Source organism: Meriones unguiculatus, chromosome 15 (genome assembly GCF_030254825.1).
Source record: "Meriones unguiculatus strain TT.TT164.6M chromosome 15, Bangor_MerUng_6.1, whole genome shotgun sequence".
NCBI classification, from domain to species: domain Eukaryota; kingdom Metazoa; phylum Chordata; class Mammalia; order Rodentia; family Muridae; genus Meriones; species Meriones unguiculatus.
The window spans coordinates 46,404,806-46,428,879 of record NC_083362.1 but is presented as its reverse complement, the minus strand read 5'-3'; the positions used below and the strand labels follow the sequence as shown (position 1 = coordinate 46,428,879).

Below are 24,074 nucleotides of genomic sequence, written 5' to 3'. Positions count from 1 at the left end.
ATTGGCTGCTCTGAGTTGTGCGATCTGTATAAGCCAGTAATGATGATAGAATGGGAAAGGCTCTCCTGAGCTCTGTGAGTTCTATAAAATCATTACACCGAACTGGCACAGTGAAAAACTCTCAGCTGTCAGTCACGGAGGCAGAAGCGTGACTAGCTGGGGAGCGCCATTTATAGGTAGTGTCAGAAGTGGGTATAGGCCATGGCACTTAACCCTTGACTTGTGGGGTCTACACAAACTCTGGGCAGTTAGTACGATGACTGATTCCATCACCCAGCTGCTCCTCAGGGAAGTCTGATAAGATACAATATCTGGTGGCAGGGAAAAACCAGGGTCCTTTATGTCTCTGCCATGTATTTAGCCCAGTTTCAAGTGGTCACTACCCTTGAAACTTTCTACAGAATGGTCATACTGGACCCAAGCGGGGATATAACTCCTAAGCTGAGGGCATCTTATCCTACCGTCAGGGGAGCGAGAGCCCTGAGAGGCACGTCTGGGCTCTCCTGGGAAGGGCTTGGGGTTGCCCTGGTTGACTTTCAGAATATCCCAGGAATCTTGCCAAGCGCTCTACTTCAATTTCCTCAGCCAGTCCTCATTAAGCCCAAGAGCATTACTGTTAGTCTCCCTCTACAGTTGAGGAAGCTAAAGCTCAGAAGGGCTGAACAACTTTAGTGTCACACACTTGACACTATGGCAGGCCAAGAGTGAATAGGGGTATCCTGACTTCAGCTGACAAACGATTTGCTTTTATTTCCTTGGGAGGGGGGCTTCCTTTCACAGGAGTGTGTGTGTGTACATATGCATGTATGCATGCATGTGTTTATGCTTACATGTGTGCTTGTGTGCGTACATGTGTGTATGTATGTATGTATGTATGTGTAGGAGAGGAAGGGGTTGGGTGGAGACAGGCTGTCAGTATCGGGGATGAATGGAGGAATGCTTTTGATAGTATGCACGCAGTGCTTTGTTGCTGAGTTTTCTTATCTGGGTTGACAGCAGGAAGTAAGCGACGCCATTCCTACATTTCTAAACAGTTTTCAGATCCCTGTAACCCAACAAGATCCAGAGATTTGTCAGCTTAGGCTTGGAGATTTTTTTTTTTTTTCTGAGTTGGGGTTTCTCTGTGTAGCCCTGGCTTTCCTGGAACTTTCTGTAGACCTGGCTGGTTGGTCTCAAACTCCTAGATTAACCTGCCTCTGCCTCCCGTGTGCTGGGGTTAAAGGCCTGCGGTACCACTGCTCGGCTCTGTTCGGAGGTCTTAGCCATGTGCATGCTGCTTTTCTGCCTCCCTTCTGCCTGTGGATGACATGCCTCTTCCTCTTGCCAATTGACCAGGGACAATTCTGGACCCCGCTCCCTCTTCCCCACCAGAGCCAAGAGATTCCCTGGGAGGTGGCTCCAAGTGCCAGGTAGGTGGTCAGAGAGCAGTGGAATGACTTCTCTGCCTGAGACTTGGCAGGTATCCCAACCATTCCTTGCTTGGTGGGGCACCCCTTCCTCAGCAGAACACACACAACGGCCCTGTGGGCTTCCTTTTGAACAGCATGGAAGCCAGGGCCAGGTCCTGGCAGCTACACTGCTGACACTCTCACGCTCTTCAAAGTTTCTTGCCATGGTGATTTTTCCCTACAACTGCATGAAGCTGCTCGGGAGACTTCTGGACATTTCTCCTATGGATATGCAGGGAGGTTTATATAACTCCTTATATAAACCTGCCTGGTTTATATAAGGAGTTCTAGGCCAGCTCTGTCAAAACAAACAAACAAAACAAAAACAGGTTCCTAAAACAGGGAAGTTCTTTAAAGTCAACTTTTAATAGAGTACAACTAAATTGCAAAGTCTTACCAGAAAACATCACATCGCATGAAGCTGCTCGGGAGACTTCTGGACATTTCTCCTCTGGATATGCAGGGAGGGGCTGCTGCTCTGGGAAATGTGGCGTTCTCTGAACACCGGAAGCAGCTGGCTGGACCAAGACGGAGAGGGTCTTGGACAGGAGGGTCGCATACCGTGTGCTCTGGGCATGGCCCTTACCTGATGGTAGCTCGTTGCAGCAAAGCCCACAGAAAACTTCATGGGGACCACAGCGATGCCCCGCTTCTTCCAGTAGTTCTTCTTATTGAACTCTTCCACTTGCGTCCTTCTGATGTGGAAGGAAGACTTGTCCAGACACTCCTTCCAACACCTTATCAGAGGTTCCGGGCTGAAGGCTTGTTTGTAGATGGTTTTATCGACTGTTTTGTACATGTTTTTCTCCCTAATCTGAAACAAGTGCGAAAGTTCGTAAATACTTGTGGCAAGGCAGGCTGCCACCGGGAGGCTTAGAAAGCCTTTCCGCTGAAGCATAAACTTGGGCGGGGGAGGACAGACTTTTTCCCCATTGTTTTCGAATGGCATGCGCTCATGGTGCTGCCGTGAGAGTGGTGGGGCTGTTTTTCTTCTCATTATACACCAGCCAGGGTTTCTCTGAAGTGGAGTGCACTTGACAGTGACTAGTCAAAAAAGGACTGTGATGGAAGGACTGGAAAAGTTGGGTTATCTAATCTGTCTGTCTGTCTATGTATGTTATGTATGTATGTATGTATGTATGTATCCATATTCCTCCTCATCTCTCTTTCTGTTCTCTCTCTCTCCATCTATCATCTACCTACCTACCTATCTATCCTGTATCCTGTGTGCCTCTGTGTGTGCCTGTGTGTGTACATGCCATTCATACGTGGGGAAGTCAGAAGACAATCCATGATAGTCAGTTCTCTCCAGCTGCCAGGGATAGAACTCAGGTTGTCTAGCTTGGCAGCAATCGCTTTTACTCACTGAGCCATCTTGCTGGCCAACAGTTTTCAAACAGCAGGGTTTGGAGGATGGAGAAGAGTGAAGAGTGTATGAAAGCCAGGCTCTACCATAAGTGAAGGTTGTTCTGTTGGTGCAAAATTGCAAAACAGAGAACGACAAAAAGCAGTTCTTCAAGTCTTCTGCACTTGGAATACATAGTTATATCTTCAAAAATGTATGTTTGAACAGGTTCTGCTTCTTATCCTGGGAATTTTCAACACCCAGAGGAGAGCCTGCTGGAAATGCCTGCTGGAAATGCCTGGGGGTTCTCATTATCTGCAACGTATTCTGACAGAAGGAATTGTTGCCAGCAACAACACTGGAATTAGACTAGGCAGGTTATGAAAACTTTTATGTATGTGTTACTTTAGTGTTGGAGCCCAAGGGTTTGTGCATGCTGGGTGAGCTCTCTACCACTGAGCTGCATTCCCAGCCCTGTGAAAATGAGTATTTTTGTGAAAATTTATTTGGTCCTCAGGAACGCTATGAAGTAAATCATATTGTTCTCACTTTATAGCCAAGGAATGCAGGTCACAAAGAGGCCACTGTCTTTGCTCATGCTGTTTCATTTGCTTCAATTACATTTCCATCTACTATTCCTGAAGGTGAACCTAAGTGTCATCTTCTCCAGATCTCTCTCTCTCTCTCTCTCTCTCTCTCTCTCTCTCTCTCTCTCAAGTTCCCAATCCTCATCCTAATGTAATGTCTTTCTCTTTTGTGCCTTTGGGCACTTTTTGTAAATTCTTACAGGGATTTATTATTTTTCTGTTATAGTATTAGGTATTCTCTGGTATGGAAGAAGCATTCTGCCAATCAAATGAAAACCTAGAGGTCCCCATTGAATTTAGGGACAAAGATGTTCCAGAGACAACACATAGAGAAATCTTGCTGGTGCAGAGGGTCTGGGTTGAGGATACAGGGTAGCTACGGAGGGAGAGTGGAAGGAGCAGATGACACGGATCATGTGACTGAAAGGGTGGGGGATGGAAGCCATCAACAGTCAGTGCTGGAATCAGCCTGTCCTAGGCAACCTTTATACCCCACAGGTCTTAAGTGGGAACTGTACAGAATAATATTTTCAAATGGTAAATTTTGACCAGTATCTCTGAAAAGCTTTCAAGTGTACCAGCAACCCCATTTCTGTGCATTTGTCCAACAGACACACCCACACAAAAGGACAAGATATTATGTACTCCCAGAAATATGTATCAGGGTGTTCATTTTAAGATCACCTTAAGATTCCATCTGTCTGTCTATCTATCTGTCTATCTATCTATCTATCTATCTATCTATCTATCTATCGCTGTTTTTTTGAAACAGGGTTCCTCTGTGTAGCCCTGGCTGTCCTGGAATTCACACTGTAGACCAGACTTGCCTCAAACTTGGAAATCTGCCTGCCTCTGCCTCCTGAATGCTGGGCTTAAAGGCGTGTGCCACCATATCCGACAAAATTTTATTTTTAATTTACGCGTGTGTGTGTTTGGGCTTGTGCATGTGAATAAGTGCCCACAGAGGTCAGAAGAGGGCACAGGACTCCCTGGGGCAGGAGCTGGGTGAACCACTGATGTGGGTGCTGGGAACTGAACCCTGGTCCTCTGCAAGGGCAGCATGTGCTCTTAATGGCTGGGCCTTCTCTCCATCCCCAGTGCCATTTTAACAGCCGGCACGGGGTAACAACCTGAATATGTGCCAGCAGTGGAGTGGCTAATAAATGATACACGGAGGCATGGCCGCGCCACAGTCATGAAAACAATGAAGTTCTTATCTCAAATTCTGAGCCACAGTTAACCTGTGTGGTTTTCCCGGTGTTTCCTGAGGCCAACAGTAATTCCTTCCTGTGGGACTCTGCTGGACAAGGTTGAAGTCTGATACCTCCTGATAGCCATTTATTTGTGTTTGGCCTATGATGGCAGACTCCCTTTTCTCAGCAGGGTTCTAAAAGTCTCCCCTAAAATCCAGGATCCGGCCGAGCAGAGAACGACACCTTCCTCCTCTGAATCCTTATCAGCCTTGGTTATGACCCCATCGTAATCTTACCTTTTCTGGTGGAAGCCCACATTTGGCTGCCACCGCTGTGATGCAGGACTCTGTTACCAGGGCTCCTTGTGGGAAGCCAAACCCACGAAAGGCTGTATTGGACGGTAAATTCGTCATGCATGCGCGACCTCGGAGTCTGAGGTTGCGGATTTTATATGCATTTTCCAGCTTTAGTACAAGAAATTCTGTTACCTAAAGTAAGAGGAGATACCCACATATATTAGACACCACTGCCCCTCCTCCCATAAAGACCGAGGCACTTTGCATCTTACCTACTCTAAAGGGCACAGTTGGTTTCTGACACACACACATACCAGCTCTGAGTCATCCAGTGTGCACCCTCCGTTGAGGTAGCACCTGATGTCTAGGGCTTTGATTCGTCCACTGTTCATGAATCCCACCTGTAAAAAATGATGGACATTCATTTTTACTCCTTTGTTTAAAATGTATCTGCCAACTACGACTCACCGCCCTTCTGTCCCCGAAAAGAATCAAGGATAGATTTTCTTGTGTGGCACCCTGCCTGCATGCTGTGGCCTCGTCTTCCAGTGTCTGGTTGAAGGAGACCTTTCTCGTCCCAAGTTTTGCTGCGTCTCCCAGAATGTGTTCGCCACCCTCACCCTCTTTATTCTCAGAAGCTTCTCTGCCGTTCCGTACTGGCTTTCTTTCTAATTTAGTTTGTGGTTTTCTCCTCGTGGGAAAGCCTTTGGGATCCCAGAATTCGTGGAGATGAATCATGGCATCCCTTGTTACAGGAAAGCCTCAGGAACAGAGGTTGGAGGATTTACGAGCTGGACTTGTCTTACTGGGTGGCCAAGGTGCTTTGTAAAAAGCACTATAGGCAACAGAATGATGCAGTAATCTGAGGCCGTGGTACAACCAGGTGGGAAATCAGACGTGCATGCTCAAGCGGTTCCTAAAGAAACATGTTTTGTAGCCTTATATTCAAACAGAACGGTCCAAAGGACTCAATCACAAATCTGAAAAATAGTATCATCTACTAGATGCCAGCAAGCATTTTTTTAAACAGTGTTTCTACTGAAGTTGAAGAGAAATGGAGTGAGTATGATTTGAAGAATTTGAATTTGCCAGTTAGTGGATTTCTGTTAAAGATTATTTTGCAGTGAAAATGGTCAAATTGTTTCTGAACATTTCAACTACAAAGTGTTATTCTTAGTCATAAAGTTTGGGCACCTTCTTTCTCTTTCTTTTCTTTGAAGAATCATTAAAAAATATAAATCCTTATTCCTTTTAACACAAGTACGTGTGTCCACATGTCTGAGTGCTCATGTGTGCGGAGCCAACAGATAATGTCAGAAAACTTTCTTTCTTTTCCTCTTTCCTTCCTTCTTTCCCTCCCTCCTTCTTTCCCTCCCTCCTTCTTTTCCTCCCTCCCTCCCTCCCTCCCTCCCTCCCTTCCTTCTTTCCTCGAGACAGGGTTTCTCTGCGTAGCCTTGGCTATCCTGTACTTGCTTTGTAGACCAGGCTGGCCTCAAACTCACAGAGATCCACCTGCCTCTGACTGCTGGGATTTCAGGCATTCGCAACAGCACCCGGCTAGATTGATTGCACTTCAATTTATTTACTGAGGCACAGTTTCTTGACAGACCCAGACCCCACAGATTTGGCTAGTCTATCCAGATAACTTGCTTCAGGGATGTCCTGTCCTGTCCTCCTGGGCACTGGGGTTTTAGTCAGACAGCCCCATACTCTCAGGTTTTATGTGGTCCTGAGGGTGCTATCTCCAGTCTCAGGCTTGCATAGTGAATATTTGATTCACTGAGTCATAGCCCCAGCACCCCCTAAACAGGGCCTTTACATCATTATTTAAATTTTTATTTCATCATTAAAAATTTTTTACAATTATACACTAAATTAAAAACTAATCATAAAATGTCATGGGTGTCCAAAATACATACCATTTTGATTTGATATTTTAGATGCTGATTGTTTTTAGATTTCAGCAAAATGAAAAAAAATGATAGAAGTGTACAAAGCCACTCAAATAAATAAGGCTTTTTTTAAAAAAAAGATTTATTTATTGTTTATACAGTGTTCTGCCATACACACCAGAAGAGGACACCAGATCTCACTATAGATGGTTGTAAGCCACCATGTGGTTGTTGGGAATTGAACTCAGGACCTTTGGAAGAGCAACCAGTGATCTTAACCTCTGAGCCATCTCTCCAGCCCCAAATAAGGCATTTTAATAATTTCACTTGTAGTACTCACTTTATATTTTCCAAACAATGGGTGTCTTCCCCCAGTTATTAACATATCATCTTCACGATCCAGAACAAGACGAATGGGGTGGCCAGTCCTGCAGAAAACAAATTTTAGACCTCTACTCATCCATTTGTCCATCCACTCATCTATCTCCGCTTATTTATTCCACTCCTTATTTTACTGTCTTCCCACACCCACTTACAACATGTAAAGCCCACTCATCCACCATCCACCCTCCTATCCATTTGTTCCACTCATTTAATCCTATGTACATCTGTCTATCACACCTGTATCTATTAATCTTCACACTATCTTCTAAACATGATGTTGATTATTGCCTAAGTTACTGTTGTCTCTTTGTAACTCAGTGTTTGGAGGTAAGTCTAAAGAGATTAATGTCATATGCCAGCTAGGTTCTGTCCTTATGACTTTCAAAACTGACTTTCACCCAGATCCATCCATTTTGGATATGTCTATTATTAGTTATGGTTGGGGTTATCTAAAACCTACTATGTATTAAACTGTTAATGCTTGTTCCTCATAGATCTTTACGAACAAATCCTCACTTATCCAAGATAACATTGTATAAACCTTGCCTCCCAAATTATCTCTGATTGAATAATAAAAGTTGCTGACAGCCTATAGCTGGGCAAGAAGTGGAAGGTGGGACTTCCTGGTAGGGAGAAAGGAACTCTGGGAAGAGGAAAGAGGAAGGGACACAGAAGTGATTATGGGCCTGGGAGGATGGCTGGACACGGGGCTAGATGAGGCAAGGAGGTCTTAGATGAGCTAGTTGAGAGTCTTGCCCAGTTTGGTCCTAAACCTCGAAAAAAATGAAAAGTTCCTGGTGTTTTTATTTTTATGGTCTAAAAGGCCACCCTGGGACTTAGGTCTTTCTTCACCAGGAGAAGAAAGCTGCCATTCGTCAACAGGTTATAAAGGGAGAGTGTGACTGGGTAAATGCAATGCTAACATCAATACAGAGATGTCAGTTAAATGCACAGTGCCAAGGCTCACAGGGCTCATCCCCTGCTAAGTTTGATTCAGAAGGTCTGGGATTTGGATGGGAAGGTGGAATTTCTTTCTTTAAAAAAGTGTGTGCTTTTGAGGCAGGATTTTTTTTTTTTTTTTTTTTTTTTTTTTTGAGATAGGGTTTCTCTGAGTAGCCTTGGCTGTCCTGGCTTCACTTTGTAAGCCAGGCTGGCCTCAAACTCAGCAATCCACCTGCCTCTGCTTCTCTGAGTGCTGGGATTAAAGGCGTGGCCCACCACGTCCAGGTGAGGCAGGAATTTCTATGACCTCAGGGGATCTGGAACACTGCTCTAAGTCACTTAGTGTGTGACTGTTGTGTGCTGAGGCTCGATATATCAGGAGACACTGGTTCCTTGCTTGGCTGCTTAGTGGGATCACAGCGTAAGGTTTGGAATATAGTGATGTCAGGGCTCATAGTGGCTAGCCTAGGCATTGGGATTTAAATGCCCCATGCCTGGGGAGCAGAAGGTGCAAGTTCTGCTGTGAGTGATAGAAGAGAGAAGTGGAGATGAGGTTCCAGCCTTGCTCCTCTCCTCCCCAGGCTGGGAATGAAGACAGACATTCCAGTGTGTAAGGCTTCTGTCTGAGCTACACAGAGGCTGTGAAAGGAAGGACACTGGGGCTTTGCAGATTGATTGGAACTCAGACAAAATATTAAACAGCATCTCCTCCTCCCGTTCTTCTGCCTCCTGCTCCTCCCCTCCCCTTCTTTTATTCTCCTGCCCTCCTCCTCTCCTTTCCCCCCCCTGCTCCTTTTCCCTTTCTTCCCCCTCCTATCTTTCCTTCCTTTCTAACCTCCTCTTCCTCCTCCTTTTCCTCTTCACCAACACTGACAACAAACGCACTTAAAGACAATGAACAAGGACTAGCCACACCAGTGCCAGCTAAACTTGAGTGTTGAGCTGTGGACAGCAAAGATATAAACCTTCCCTTGAGATAAACCCAAAGACCACCCATCCACCAAGACAGCACTTGGAACTGGTGGAGGTGAAGACTCTTTCCTTCCCCATTTCACTCTGCTCTGAGCTGAAAGTAGCAAAGAAAGTTAGGGGCAGTGATGAGCTTTGGATGAGTGCCTTGCCCCACATCTAAACAAGTCATCTTCCTTGAAGCTCAGCAGTGGGGCTCCCTCCATCTGGAAGCAGTCAACCAGCCACCCCACAGTTCCTATTTAAAGCCCATTACCTTCATCAAAGTCATATGTTCAGCTGACTTTTGGAAAACTGAAAAGGGTAGTGAGGCAGGTGTGAATTATCTGCATTTTATAAAGGAACAGACAGGGGCCTGAATCACCCAGGGACCAACAGGTGGCTCTGGCCATCCTCTGGGCTCAGCCTCTCCCACACTTGTGGCTCCTAAGGCAGACTTACTTGACAGCCCCCACTGCAGCAATTGCCCCGAACACAGCTGGTCTCGCCACCTTTCCTCCAAAGCCTCCACCCACTCGTTTCACATGGCAGGTGATCCTGCTGATGGGAATGTTTAAGGTAGAGGACACTGTTTTCTGTAAGACAGGGAGGTAAAATGAGTAAAATGATGACAAAGTGTGTTGTCTCCCGAAAAAGAGCTATGTGGTCCCATCTGCTACTATAAGACAATGGAGATAGACTCAGCCTGTGTTGGGGGCTCTGGTCCATGTTTGTTTGTTGTTTGCTTGTTGTTTGTTTTTGAGACAGGGTCTCGCTATGTAGCCCTGGCTGTCCTGGATCTCACTGTGTAGACCAAGCTGGACTCAGACTCACAGAGCTCTGTCTGACTGTGCCTCTCGAATGCTGGGATTAATGATAGGAGCCGATACCAATCCCAGTTTCTGGGCCCCTTTAAGAACTGTTAGTCTTCCTCAAAACTAACAAAATCCTGGGTTCTTAACGGAAGCTGCACCCTTGGTCAAATGCCTGAGCCTACTGACACAAACACGTAACAGCAGTGGACTCCTGGCATCCTGCTAACCAGGGTGGCATGTTTATAACCTAAGCCTAGAGCACTTTCTGTCTGTGATCTAAAGTGACCTCTTGACTCTAAATATCATCTATAATGATTATTTTAGAGAAAAAGTAGAGTATTGTTGAGACCTACTTTAGCCGTTTGCCTAGACTAGCTGTAGTTTTGTTTCTAGTCTCCACCTTGAGCATAAGGTAAAATTAAGGTCAAATTCTCAGGGTCTGCTTGCTTGCTCAATAATGCTAATGAATAATCCTAAAGGGTCAGGAATAATGTCTTCCTGTGACACAATGATATTACTGCTTGTGACTGGTTATCTATATATACACTCGGCCACACCCTGGATGCACTCGGAAAGACCCTAACCATCGCCTCCCTTGCCTCACTTAGGCCAATCAGCTTAAAGGTTAACTGATAACACTTTTTCTAGTTAGCTGAAATGTAATGCTGCCCGCTGCCCGCCACCCATGCCTTGCCCTCTGCTATTATAAAAAGCTGTCTGGAAAGGCAGACCAGTGCCACAGTTAGGCTCCCAAGTCCTTCTGTGACCCTGAATACGATCAGCCTGGAAGTGGCGTTCAAGAAATCATCAATATCAGACTGAGATCGGCATCTCAGTGGTTTGTGGCTATTCCTGGACTATAAGAGTAAAGAAAAATTTTAGTGATACCATCCAGTCACAGAGTTAAACTAAGCCTGCTGCAAATAATGTGCTTTGTTGTTGTTGTTTGTTGTTGTTTGTTGTTGTTTTGAGACAGGGTTTCTCTGTGTAGCCCTGGCAGTCCTGGAGCTTGCTCTGTAGACCAGGCTGGCCTTGAATACACAGAGATCCACTTGCTCCCCAAGTGCTGGGATTAAAGACGCGTGTGACATCACCAGCCAGCAATAAACAGAGTTTTAATTTAAAGTGATCCTACCTAACTGGGGATGTAACTCCCCAAGGCTAATAAGCATGAAGACCTGGGTTTGAGACTTAGCAGTGCATAAATTCTGTTTGGTAGTGAATGTCTATAATTCTAACCCTCAGGATGTAGAGGCAGGTGTTCAGAAGTTCAAGGTCAACCTTGGCTACTTAGTGAAGGATATCCTGGAATACATGAGACTTTCTCAGTAAGATTGATGATATCTGGACATGGTGTGGCTGTTGTGGTCATGAAGCTGTGAGTTGCCTGTAGAGCTGCATAAGAGCAAGGCAGCCATTTTATTTCAGGGCCATGGGAACTAGTTGGCTGAGTTCTGTATGCCCACATGCATAGCAGGACTCAATGGTTATTTAAAAAAAATACATAAACTTAGGGGATGTAATGGAGGTTTGGGGTAAGTTGGAGGGAGTTGGGGAGGTGGATGTGATCAAAGTAGGTTGTATGTATGCATGAAATGCACAAAGAGACAGACAAATAATAGAGAAAAGAAAAGGTGATCAGGATTGTTCTTTTATTGTTGATTAGAACAGGGAAAAAATTAAAATGCTTCTGGGGTCTTAGCTGCATTACAGATGTTCAACAGTTACATTCTAGGTTTCTGCTATAGAAGTGGCTGCCGCCTGAGCTATGGAGACTGACTGCCATGATGGAGTTAGGAAGGCGGTAGTGAGCCTTGCTGGACCTTACCTGCACATGGGCTGGGTCCTGTGTGGAGACATACATGTCCAGTTCCTTGTCTTCTGTCTTTGGAATAACGAGCACTCTCTGTGTTTCCATGTAGAAATGTTCCTGTCCACCGACGTGGACCTCTCCTGTGAAGGACAGGTGCAGGAGCGTGCCTGGAGTTCATGCCAGCTGGAAGCCACCATGGTGGAGCATTTTAAATGAGGTGGGATGCCAACAGCCCAAACGCAGTCAGACCCACCAAGGGACCAAGCATTTACCTTGTGGCAACCAGGGGACCTGTTTCAAGCACTGGCTGCTCTTCCAGGGGACCTGGGGTTCAAGTCCCAGCACCCACATGGCGGATCACAGCTGTCTATAGTTCCAGTTCTAGGGGACACCCTCATAGAGACATACATGCAGGCAAAACACCAATGCATGTGAGACAAATGAAATTAAAAAAGTGTTCCAAGGGGGCTGGAGCGATGGCTCAGTGGTTAAGAGCACTGACTGCTCTTCCAGAGGACCTAGGTTCAGTTCCTAGCACCCGAACGGTAGCTCACAACTGTCTGTAATTCCAAGACCTGACAACCTCATATAGGTATACATGCAGGGAAAACACCAATGCACATAAATAAAAAAAAAATTAAAAATTAAAAAAAGTTCCAAGTTCTATTTCTTACTCTGCCCTTGGCTAACCAAATCTTAGGATTTTCTCCTAGGTATTCTGTTACCCTGATTTCTCACCCCCAAACACCCCCCCCAACACACACACACAGGCACATGGATGCACGAAGGCTTTGAGAAGAAGCCCCAAGACTTCAGAGGATGAGCCTCCCACAAGGACTGATTCACGATGGAATTGAGGAATAGCTCTGTGAACTCTTCCGAACTGTTTACCTTCAACTATCTGATCCACATTTTCAAACGCCTCCTCGACGTTTCCTTGTTCAAGCGTTTTTTCAGGGCACAGGAATGAATTGTGTTTTATGGCATCCTAGGGAAAAGGGTGAAAACACAACGCTAGTCACCCTTCCTTTTTGCTGCCGGCCGCTTGTACATACCCCCACATTGTTGCATCCTGAGACACACGGAAGGAAGACTGTGTTTCTTGGACTAGCCAAGAGGCGTACGCTTAAAAGAGGCTGAAATTAGAGTTGCCTAGAAGGGGCCGGGGATAGCCCAATTCTCTGACTTACGGAGTGAACTCTCGGGTCCCAGCTTCCGTGAGCCATCACACTAGAGAGGGCTTTCTGTGAGGCAGCTGCCTTTGAGCCATTCCTGCTGCTGCTGTAAGCAAGCCCTCACTCATAGGTCTATAAGTAATCTCCCTAAACTAACCGCTTCACAACGTTGGACTTTGGTGATTTTTTTATTTCAGTCTGTCACTGTTGGTTTCCTATCTGGGGTGAGTAGATATCTGGTTACATCTCCCCAGAAATGGTGTCACATGACACAAATACTACACAATAGCAGTGTATATGTATGCCTACATATTATGTTAATTCTATTATTACCTCTGTTTTTAAGATGAAGAGATGGGACTTAGAGGGGAGAAAATAGCTCTCAAAGAAGGCTGCAAATATGTGGGACAGGCAGTGTGCACACCCAGGCTTAGTTTCTAGAAACATCTTGTCTAGGTTTGTGGAAGTGACTTGTTGCAGGATATTTGATCACACTGTGAATCCCAAGACTGTGAACTGGAAAGACCTGTTTCTACTTGTGGTGTGGCTCAGCCCTAGCACACACCTTTAACCCAAGAGCTTTCTGTAAACAGGATTAAATAAAGTCAAGAGGTGGAGCAAGCAACCAATTGACAGGGAGTAAACATAGGAAAAAAAAACCCTATAGAGAGTGATAGGAAGTTTGGAGGATGGACAGAAAGGCAAACAGGAAATAGAAAGGAGGGAGATTCAGTTTGAAAGGCTTTTTAAGACACTGTGGAGAAGAGGAAAGGGCTTTTTCCTTCCGGGACATTCTTCAGAGTAGGAAGGTCATCTAGGTGCTTTCTCTGCCTCTCTGAGCGAGTAGGCTTTCACACCAGCATCCCATGCTCTTAACCTCTGAGCCATTTCTCCAGCCCCACCACCTACCTTCTTAAAGCAGTGGAGAATAAACACCACAGTTGAAATTTCTATTTTCCTAGTTAACTTTTTACTTTCCTAATTAGTCTTAGTTAGAGTTTCCATTGCTGTGTTGAAACATCACAACCAAAAACAGCTTGGGGAGGAGAGGGTTTATTCGTGTTAAGCTTCCACACCGCAGTTCATCCTCAAAGGGAGTCAGAACTCAAGCAGGTTGGGACCTGGAGGCAGGAGCTGATGCAGAGGCCAGGGAGGGGTGTTGCTTGCTGGCTTGCTCCTCATGGCTTGCTCAATGTTTTTCTTATAGAACCCAGGACCACCGGCCCAGGGGTGGCACTGCCCATAGTGGGCTGGGCCCTCCCCATCAACCTCTAATTATGGAGGCTTTTTTTTTTAATTGACGTTCTCGCCTCTCAGATGACTTTAGCTTGTGTCAAGTTGATATAAAAGTTGATATGAAACGATACAGAACGCACTTTCACCTCAATAAGCCGCAGTGGCAAACATGGAAGTATGTTTTTTGCCACAATATGTGTCAAAAGCGCTGAGACCTTCCGATGGGATGACCTATATCGAGTGAGCGCTGTGAGGCAGACCCTGTTTTGTTTTATATTCATTAACTCATTCACTCTTATGGGATTTGATGAGGTGCATAGCATTACTCCCCTTTTACAGCTGAGTAAACTGTGGTACAAGGGTGTAAATTCCTTACCTAAGATCACACAGGTAGAAAGGAGTGCGGCCATAATTTGTCAGCTTGGATCTAGTACCAAGCTACATTGCCTCTCTTAGAAATATGTTTTATATAAAAATTTTACATATATATCATACATATAACATTCATAATATACAACACATGTTTACATCAATATTCACGTAAATAGGTGAATTTGTATATGGATAAATTACTATTGGCCTATATGACTTTTGTTTCCTGCTTTTTGTCATAAAAGAATTATTTGCTCACCCTAGACATGCTTATTTTGAAGAAAATTTAGTCTCTAACTATTCTGAGCCCTAGACAGGTCATGGGCATGACCTCTGGGTGCCATTTTCCCCTTCAGGAGAGTAGAATTCAAATGGGTTAAAAGAATAATAAAAAAAAGCATACCCACATTGGGATTACAGCAAGCCAAGGAAGGAGAGTGAAGCAAGAAAGCCTGTATTCCTTGCAAACTTGGTGAATGGGAACTGGAGAAGGGCTGGTTTGGTGTAGAAAGATTAAGAACCATGCTTTTTTAACTCTGCGCACTGGAAGACTGGTACCCCTCAGGCACATTTCAAACTGTACCCATGGTTCCCCAGCACCTTTGCACACCAGCTATGGTATATTGCAAGCCCAGAAATGAGCTGTTTTCTCAAGCTGATTTTTCTGAATATGATTGTCACAGGTTAAAGACTTCAAGTCCAAGTTTCTACAGTTTGGGTCTGTGCTGTATCCCAAACCCTCATGAGTCAGAGGCTCAGTCCCAGCTTGGCACTCCTCCCTAGCTTGGTCCAGTATGAGAATGGCAGAACTCCTAACAAGTGAGGACTCATAGAAGGCTCTAGGTTATTCGATACATGCACTCAAAGTGGACTGCGGGGGACCTGGTCTCTTCCTTTTCTCACTTTCCTGTCCCAGACATGAGGTGTTGGTATAATGTTCTTGTGGAATGTATACAATTTGCCCTTGTTCACTCAAATGCCGATTTCTCTCCCCCACTATCTGGTTTCCATCTGAACATTGCATTGTGATGCTTACTCTAAGCATCACCTGTCTCAAGTTTGTGTAAACATGCTACCATTTGTTCTCTGTATTGCCAATAAAAACAGCTACCTAATGCTGAGCAATGGAGAGAATGGGGTGGGACATCCTGGCCCAGAGGGGAGGAGAAAAAAGGAGTGGGAGAAGAGATCCAAGAGGGGAGGACCTGAAAACATCAGGAGAAATGACCCAGACCTAAGATACGACTAAAAAGCAAATCTAATGTGGGAAATCTGAATGGGAGGAAGCTCTGTGGGCTTGGAGGTTTAGGATGGAGTAATAATTGCCCACTATTGTGCTCTAGGTTAATTAAGTAAATCCTAGTCTCTGTGTGGTAATTTGGATAGACAGCTGGTTTAGGAATAGCCCCTGTTTAACTAAAGGATATATCATCATTGGATATTAATAATCACCAACAATGAAGTGAGCACTTTTGCTCACCTGAGTGTGGCCACTACAATGTATTGCCCGGCAAAACATGAATTAAAACTTCTAAAACTGTGAGCCAGAAGAAAATATCGATCCTTAAAAGGTGTTTATCTCAGGTGCTTGATAAAGTAATGACAAAATTAACACCTCAGCCCACACCTGAATTTTCTATGTTCTCACGCCATTATTTTCTTCAGAAATATGACTTGAATCTCACCACCAAGAGCCAGAAATCAGAGTGGAAATTTCTATAGAATTTTATCATGAAGTTCTCATTATATTTAGTCTTTATTTTGAAGACATTATTGTTTCAAATATCCACTTTCATTGAAAGAATCAGACTAACTTTGTAACCTATGTTTCTTTTAATTGCCTTATAACTTATATTTGCAAGTTTTAGGCCCATGTTAATTAAAGCCTCTTAGTGCTTCTCCAGAGAACCGAGGAATGTAAAAGTTCCTGACATTAGCCATCTGTGAGGGCAGAGATAAGGAAGAGAACAAGCAGAGATCTCTACTAACTGGAGAAAAAATCACTGGCTGGCGCCAGTGAGATGGGCTTTGTTTGGAAACTGGGCCAAATGGCCCCAATCCTTCTCCTGACCTTTGATCCAAAGCCTGTAACCCCCACTCCTCAGAACAGACATGGGATGAGTTAATCACCTCCACCACATTTAACTGTGGATGGCAGGAAATTCCAAACTGACTTGAAGATCAGATATTTACGACAGGGCTGACTGGACCTAAGGGTGACCAGAACTAACCAATTATTTTAAAAGTTAGACACTTCATCCAATCCTAACTTGCCAAGAAGTCAAACCCAGGAGATTCCCGCCTTGTGTCTTTTAAAAACCTAAGCTCTTTGTCTCCCGGTGCCACTCCTAGCTGACCAGCAGGGGTGACCCCATTGTAGAATGGTTAAAAAGAGTCTCTTGCGTTTTTGCATAGATGGATGATTAGTTTCCTGAGTTCTCTTCATACCTTCTTATATTTAGGCTCTTGCTGGGCCTAACATCATCACCTTTCTCAAGTAACAGGGTAGTAAGTTTTTGGTGGATAAACAAGCCATCTGGAAGAAAATTATGCTTCCTAGCTCTCTTGGCAGTTAGGTATGGCAGATGCTGACCTACTAGCCAATGAAATATGTTAGGGGTTGGTCTGGTGCTATACATTCTATGTTAATTACTGGCCCTTAAGATTTGGTTGCTACCCAGACATTACTCACATACACACCAAGTGATATGTATACCTTGCTCTACCTTTTTATTTATTTATTTATTTATTTGGTTTTCTGAAATAGGGTTTCTCTGGGTAGCCTTGGCTGTCCTGGACTCACTTTGTAGACCAGGCTGGCCTCAAACTCACAGATCTACCTTCCTCTGACTCCCTGAGTGTTGGGATTACAGGTGTGCTCCACTATGCCTGGCTTTGCACTACCTAACTTAAAGTTGATTGGTTAATAAAGTTGCTGAAGCCTGTAACTGGACAGAAGAGAAGTAGTCCGGGCTAGGATCCCAGGCTTGGGGTCTCAGAGGAGCCATGAAGCTGGGAGGAGCGGAAGCAGAAGATGTAGCAGCAGAAGAAAAAGCCAGAGAGAAAGAAGTTGATGGGGCAGTATAGACCATGAGCACACGGCCATGAGGGCTGGCATGATAGAGCAGAAGCAGCTCAGGCAGAAGGGATTTATGGCAAGTAATTTGGGGTGTATAGCTGGGAAATAGTGAAATAGTTTAGAGGGTTGATACTTGCTCAGTTATGGTGCTTTAAGGCTTTTTATATTCCAAAGGTCTCCGTGTTGATTATTTGGGAACTAGCTAGGGTACAGAAGCCCTCTAGAGTCTAATAGCCACAGTAACAGAAATAGAAAGCCATGTACAATGTACATACTACTCTGTAAGGACTGGAAAATGATTTTTTTTTTTTTGAGATAGTGAGTCTTTGTGTAATCCTGGCTGTCCTGGAATTTACTCTATAGACCAGGCTGATCTCTAACTCACAGAGCTCCATCTGCCTCTGCTGCCCAAGTGATGGGATGCTCTGTCTGGGAAATGTTCTAAAAGGAAACAGGGGTACCTATTTTCATTCCTTTTGATGTCTGGAATGTGGATTTAATGGTTAAAGCTTCAGTACTTATTAGGATGGAAACCATGTATTACAGAGAGATGGACTAGAAGGAGCTGTGTTCCGGGAGAGTTAGGCTTGTCCCAGCCTAACTCTCAGGCACAGTCTTGAGAGGTGGGACCCTTAGGAGTAGGTAATGAGGTAATTAGGTAATAATGGTAATGAGGGCTCATTAGGTGGGTGGGTTATTGCAATAACCATAGTGGAATAGCTTTGTTATGAAAGTAAATTTTTCTCTCTTTTTTTACTCTTTCCCTTTCTCTTTCTGGAATCATGTAGCATTAGATGACTTCCCAGACACTAGAACCAGAAGAAAAAATTCCTGTTCATTAATACATTCTTCAGTGTCAGGGATTTTGTTAAGGCAGCACAAAGCATATTATATAAACCATATACAGAGATGTAAACAGACTACCATATCATAGAAGCCTTGGACTGATCACTTCTAGTCTTTTTCTTTTTTTTTTTTTTTTTTGTCCGTGGGCATTCTACCACCGAGTTCACACCCATATTTTTTCTCACTTTTTGTTTTGAGTCAGGCTCTTGCTAATCTGCCTTGGTGTAATTTGTCTGCCTCAGCAGGCTACACAGCCAGCACCACAGGCCTTGGCCACAGGCCTGGCAACTTCCAGGCTTTTGAATGTGAGAGAGAAGCTTCAATTCTGATTGTTTTTTTTTTTTCCTTATTTCTTGGAGCCAAAGATAATTTCATCTACTACAAGTAATAGCTTCCAAAGCAAAATGATTTCTTCCAGGACAAACAGATGCTGAGGGGTGGGGAGGCAAAAGGTTCTGAGTTAGTCTTCTAATATTAAGACATTTACAAGAATGCTTTTGACTTTACAATGTTTTTTAAAAAGATTTGTGTATTCTTGTTTTATGTATATGAGTGTTAGCCCACATGTATGTCTACCATGTGCATGCCTGGTGGCTGCAGAGGCTAGAAGGGGTGTCAGATTCTCTGGAACTGAAGTTACAAGTGGTTGTGAGCCATCATGTGGGTGCTGGGGACAGAACCTGGGTCTTCTGTAAGAGCAGCCAGTGCTCTCAACCACTGAGCTACCCCTGCAGCCCGACTTGACAGTCTTAGAAGGAAACTGACTCCTTACTGACCTCGATGGTGAAAATCACAGGTTTCAGATCCTCATAGGTGACTTTTATCTTGTCAGTCGCTCGTTTTGCCTGAATGTCAGTCTCAGCAACCACAGCACAGATGACCTGGCCCACACAGAGCACCTGTACCAAGCAGATGGAGGGAGCTGGTTCAGGGTGTAACAGAGCTTGCTGTGCAAGCCTGGGGCCCTGAGTTTGGTCCCTGCACAGGCAGCTGGAGAGAGAGAAGCAGCTCCACAAAGTTGTCCTCTGACCTGCCCATGTGACCTCTACACCTCCCACGCTCCTCGCCATGATAATGATAAATGAACTAATTTAAGTGATTTAAGTAAACAGAACAGAAGTCAAGCTTGGCCAGTGGCTGGTGTCTTAGATGTCATTGCTGAATAGAGATAGGCACACCGGAATCCCTTGCGCTTGGGTTCAAATTTAAAAACAATAAAAAAGCAAGGCGCCCAATGGTATAGCACTTGCCTAGCCTGTGTGAGACCCCGGTTCGACCGCCAGCACTGTGCAGATTTGCTGGGTAAGGTTGAAGGCTGACGTATCCGGAAAGCCAAAATGAGCTCCTTACAATGGACTCCCTTCTCTCAGTGGGGTTCTAAAAGTCCCCCCACCTTTCCCTGATCTGGATACCCCAGGTCTTATAAGGAGCATCATGTGGCCCTCAGAGAAAGATCGCAGGCATAACGGTTTCCTGATAAAACTGGTTCAGCTGGGAATTCCAGGAGATACCCTATGCCAACAAGATGCCTTGGTGTCTTGACTTTCCAAATAAATGACCTTTGACTTCACCTGGAGATTTCCCCCTACCTATTGGATAATTAAGTATTGTGGTCTCCTTCCTGTGATAGGAACATGCTACTGCATGAAAAGTGAGGCACTGTACCATTACATGTAAATCAGTGTCCCTGACCTCCGGACCCCAGCAAACCAAACACATTCACCCTCAAAATCCCTCCCACTGCCCAAGGTTTACAAATCCCTGATTTTGAATAAACGTGCTGGGGTTGCTTGCTGCGTGATATCATGTGCCTTCTACCATGAGCACCTGAGAGTCCTCATTTCTCCTGGGGGAGAGAGGGCTCCCCTCCTCCTTGGGGATTTGCTGTTGGATGGCCCAAAGCTTCTGGAAAACTGCTGAAGCAGCCATCAGCCTTTGTCCTGCAGGGCCTGCCTCTCACTGGACCTGCCTCTAGCCCACTGGGCCTGGGCCTCGCCCAGCCTGGGTATCAGCTAGCCCAGCAGTCATGGGCTTTCACCCGCACTCCTGCTCAGCACAGCAGCTTAGAGGAAGAGCTATAACACTGTGGTATATCACCACAGGCTTTGGAATGCAGGAGCTTCCATTGCCACCAGCGATCTCATTTTAAAAAAGCTAAACTGTAACACTCTGTGGAAAACTTTTTCTGCACCCCAGCCCAGCATGTGGGCCTCGCCCTGAAGCTCTCGAGCCACCCCTGAAAGAAAGGAGAACAACCTCTCCCCCACCTCCGCTCTCCCTCTGGAAGCTGAAATGCAGGCCCTCGATGAACAGAGAACACGGTGCCCTGCTGGGATGCATTCAGGTGCATTTTTCATCCTGTCACTTAAGAGCTTAAAGTGAACGTGGTGGCCCCTGCCTCAAACTGACTGGGGTACTCAACCCTTCACTGTGTTGAAGCCCCTTTGAGATTGTTTCTGGCGACAGGACCTTTACAAAGGTTATTAACACCAAGTGAGGCCACAAGGGTGGGGCCTCCATACAGTATAACTGAACAGCAAACAGAGAAAAAGCAAAATGAAGACAGCGAGGAGGGTGCATCAGCAAGTGAAGAAAAGATTCCGCAGAAGATGCCAGGCCTGCTGACGCTGTGGCTTGGCCTCAGCTCTAGAACTTTATAAAAATCCTTTTCTGTTGTTTCAGCCTCCCACTGTGTATTTTTTTTTTTTTGAGACTTATTTATTTTTATTTTATGTGTGTGTGGTGTTTTGCCTACATGTATGTCTGTGTACCACATGCAAGCAGTGCCCACAGAGGCCAGAAGAAGGCGTTAGATATTGGAGGACTGGAGTTACAGAGAGTTGTGAGCTGCCATGTGGGTGCTGGGAATTGAACCCAGGTCTTCTGGAAGTGGAGCCAGCGCTCTTAAACACTGAGACATCTTTTTAGCCCCGTGTTTAGGCAGTTTTATTATGGCAGCCCCGTTAGACTGATAAATGATAGCCAATCTCTTCTGATGGATTCAGAAAATATAAACAAATTAAAAAACCCCACTGATCTCTTCCACGGCTGGAGGAGGAAATACGTGGCATTTATTGAAACGTGACAATAGCCACTCCAGTCTGCTCACTTGTCTAACTCTTATGATACAAGGAGGGGTGCGTTACCATCATTCCTCCTTTAAAGATGGCGGACTCCAAGGGCGTGCAGTAGGTGGAAAGGCTGAAGCCGCAGCCAGGTGCTCTGGCCCTATGTCGGGACAGTAAATGATTGCTCAACTTGAATTAAAAGGGCTAGCAACAGCCAAGACAACTTATTAAAGGTAGAGTGTGTGAAGGAAAGTAAGAGCTGCGAGAGACCAGGTCTAGGAAGGGAGAGAGTTCCGTGTAAATAAGAGGGTGCAGCTGTGGTCCCCCACCTCCTTTTTAGAGCCTTCCAAGGCAGTGGTTCTCAACCTGTGGGTCTCGACCCTCTGTGTGGCCCGGCCCTTTCACAAGGGTTTCCTACGAGATCCTGCGTAGCAGATATTCACATACTGTAAATGACAAGATTATACATCAGTAGCAAAATTACAGTTGTGAAGTAGCAATGAAATAGGTTTACGGGGGGTCACTACAACATGAGGAACTTATTAAAGGGTCACAGCATCAGGAAGGTCGAGAACCACTGCTCTAGAGTGTTCTGTCCTGATATAAATCAGGTACTTAACTACAAATGAAGTCAGAGGCTCCCAGTAGCTGAAGCAGATCTGTGGTTAGTTTTTGCTTACTATGTTATTTCCTGTCTTCAGAAAATGGAGGTATTGGGGTACAGAGGAGCGAGGGCCTTGGCGCTTCAGCATCTCAGTGCTGGAAAAAGCTCGGAGGCAATGACAGGTGACTGACAGGGGGTCTTGGGTGATCAAATAATCACATATCTGGGAAAGCATGTCCCATTCATACCTTATCCACAGCCAGTAATTTGTCATCCTCGTCACCATTGGTGCCTGGAATGTCTTCAGCTGTTATCACATCAACCACACCAGGGAGGTCGAGGGCCTCAGATGAATCAATTGATCTGAACACAGGGAGACATTCAAAGAGGGGTCAACAGCAAACTTTGGCGGCCTTGAACCCGAGGGAAGAACAGAGCACACTTGAAAATGAGAACAGGTAACAGTGAGTCCAGCCTGAGCAATCAGAATGGAGCTGCCCAGGAGCAGGGTCCAGGAGAGCTGCTGCAGGGCTGAGAGGTAGCGCTTTAGCTACCGGGGAGGACAGTGAGACCAGCCTTCTGGAAATGTCTGACAGCGTTTATTTCTTATTCAGGAATGAGGTTGGTGTTTCAGTGGGGTCAGAGTGGCTCTGAGTCATTCATGAGGTTGCGGGGGAGATGCAGTTTTACTGTTTTTACAGAGACAGGGTTTCTCTGTGTAGTCCTGCCTGTCCTGGAACTCACTCTATAGACCAGGCTGGCCTCGAACTCACAGAGATCCAACTACCTTTGTCTCCCGAGTGCTGGGATTAAAGGCCTGTGTTGTTGCCACCACCACCTGGCTCAACTTTTTGCCTTTTTTTTTTGGTACAAGGTTTCATGTAACCCACACGTGCCTGGACTAGCTGTGTGAGGAGGACCCTGCATTTCTGATCTTCTTGCTGTTACCTCCTGAGAGCTGGAATTACAGCGGTAAACCACGCTGGGTTTATATGGTGCTGGGAATTGAACCCCAGGCTTTGCACATGGGAGAATGTACCAGCATCCTACCAACTGACCTACATCCCCAGCACCTATGCCATCTCCCCTCCTCTGACAAGGAAGGTCTATTCTAAATGCTCTTTCTTCTTCCTAGAGTTCTTTGGGTTAGGGCATTGCAGAAAAGGACACATTCCCATGAGGCAGTCCCTAGGTACACTGCAAAGTCCAAAATTAACCTGTAAACCCCACCTGCCCAGGTAACTTCCTGGAATGCTGGGAGTCGTAGTTCTCGGAAAACAGCAAGGCTTCATGGGGAAAGTGGGTGGCCTATAGGGTTGTCTTTATAAGTCCCATGCAACAGATGTCTTGAGGCTATTTTCAGCAGGGGAAATTCCAGGGAATTGTCCTGACCAAAGTCCATCTCTTGGTCAGTATTTAATATTTAATAAAGCTTGCTTTAAATTTGGTCCAAAATGGTGACATGGGCTTTTCTCTGTTGAAGCTCGGAATTAACAATACCTTTAAAAGGTTTTTGGAAGCTTGGTTTACTTACATGATTCTTGCATGAGCCCTGGTACTGGTCACCAATGCCATGAAAAGTTCATTATCCACCCTGGGGATGTCATCACAAAAGATGGCTTCCCCTGTGGCATGTTTAAGACCTGACAGGTGCATGATGGGACGTCCAACTGGATCTTGGAGAGGCTGGTGAGAATCTACCTTCTGTAGAGGAAGACAGAGTTAGTCTGGAAACCTTTTATCTCAGGTGGCCTGGCTGACTCAGGGTGGAGCCACAGGACAGTTCCCTGGGACAGCAAACACTGGATAGAGTCAGATGGTGAGCATGGCCAATTCACGACATAACTAGAGTGAGAGATTGTCATTTCAGGTTTGCAGCAATGCCTCTGACAGGCCAACATTTTGACTGAATGGTGAAGCAGGTGAACAGACTCTTTACTTTCCTCCATTTGTGGTACCCCTGAACCCCTTTGCCAGGCAATTCACGTCTCTCTGTCCTGCTTGCTGCCCGTGCTCATTGTTCCCACGAGG

At 45.3% G+C, this 24,074-nt stretch overlaps 1 protein-coding gene across 1 annotated transcript in view; it reads right to left on the bottom strand.

The window, feature by feature from the left end:
* The window catches only part of LOC110559604 (aldehyde oxidase 2), a 67,854-nt gene that overhangs the window by 32,262 nt on the left and 11,518 nt on the right, over positions 1-24,074 (bottom strand). Inside the window, exons 7-16 of the mRNA XM_060368397.1 lie at positions 23,578-23,747; positions 22,292-22,406; positions 19,148-19,270; positions 12,555-12,651; positions 11,679-11,803; positions 9,498-9,631; positions 7,102-7,189; positions 5,184-5,270; positions 4,870-5,061; positions 2,035-2,262 (exon numbers count right to left, since the gene is read on the bottom strand). Coding sequence (XP_060224380.1) covers positions 2,035-2,262; positions 4,870-5,061; positions 5,184-5,270; positions 7,102-7,189; positions 9,498-9,631; positions 11,679-11,803; positions 12,555-12,651; positions 19,148-19,270; positions 22,292-22,406; positions 23,578-23,747 — 1,359 coding nt within the window. The remainder of the gene's footprint in view (positions 1-2,034; positions 2,263-4,869; positions 5,062-5,183; positions 5,271-7,101; positions 7,190-9,497; positions 9,632-11,678; positions 11,804-12,554; positions 12,652-19,147; positions 19,271-22,291; positions 22,407-23,577; positions 23,748-24,074) is intronic.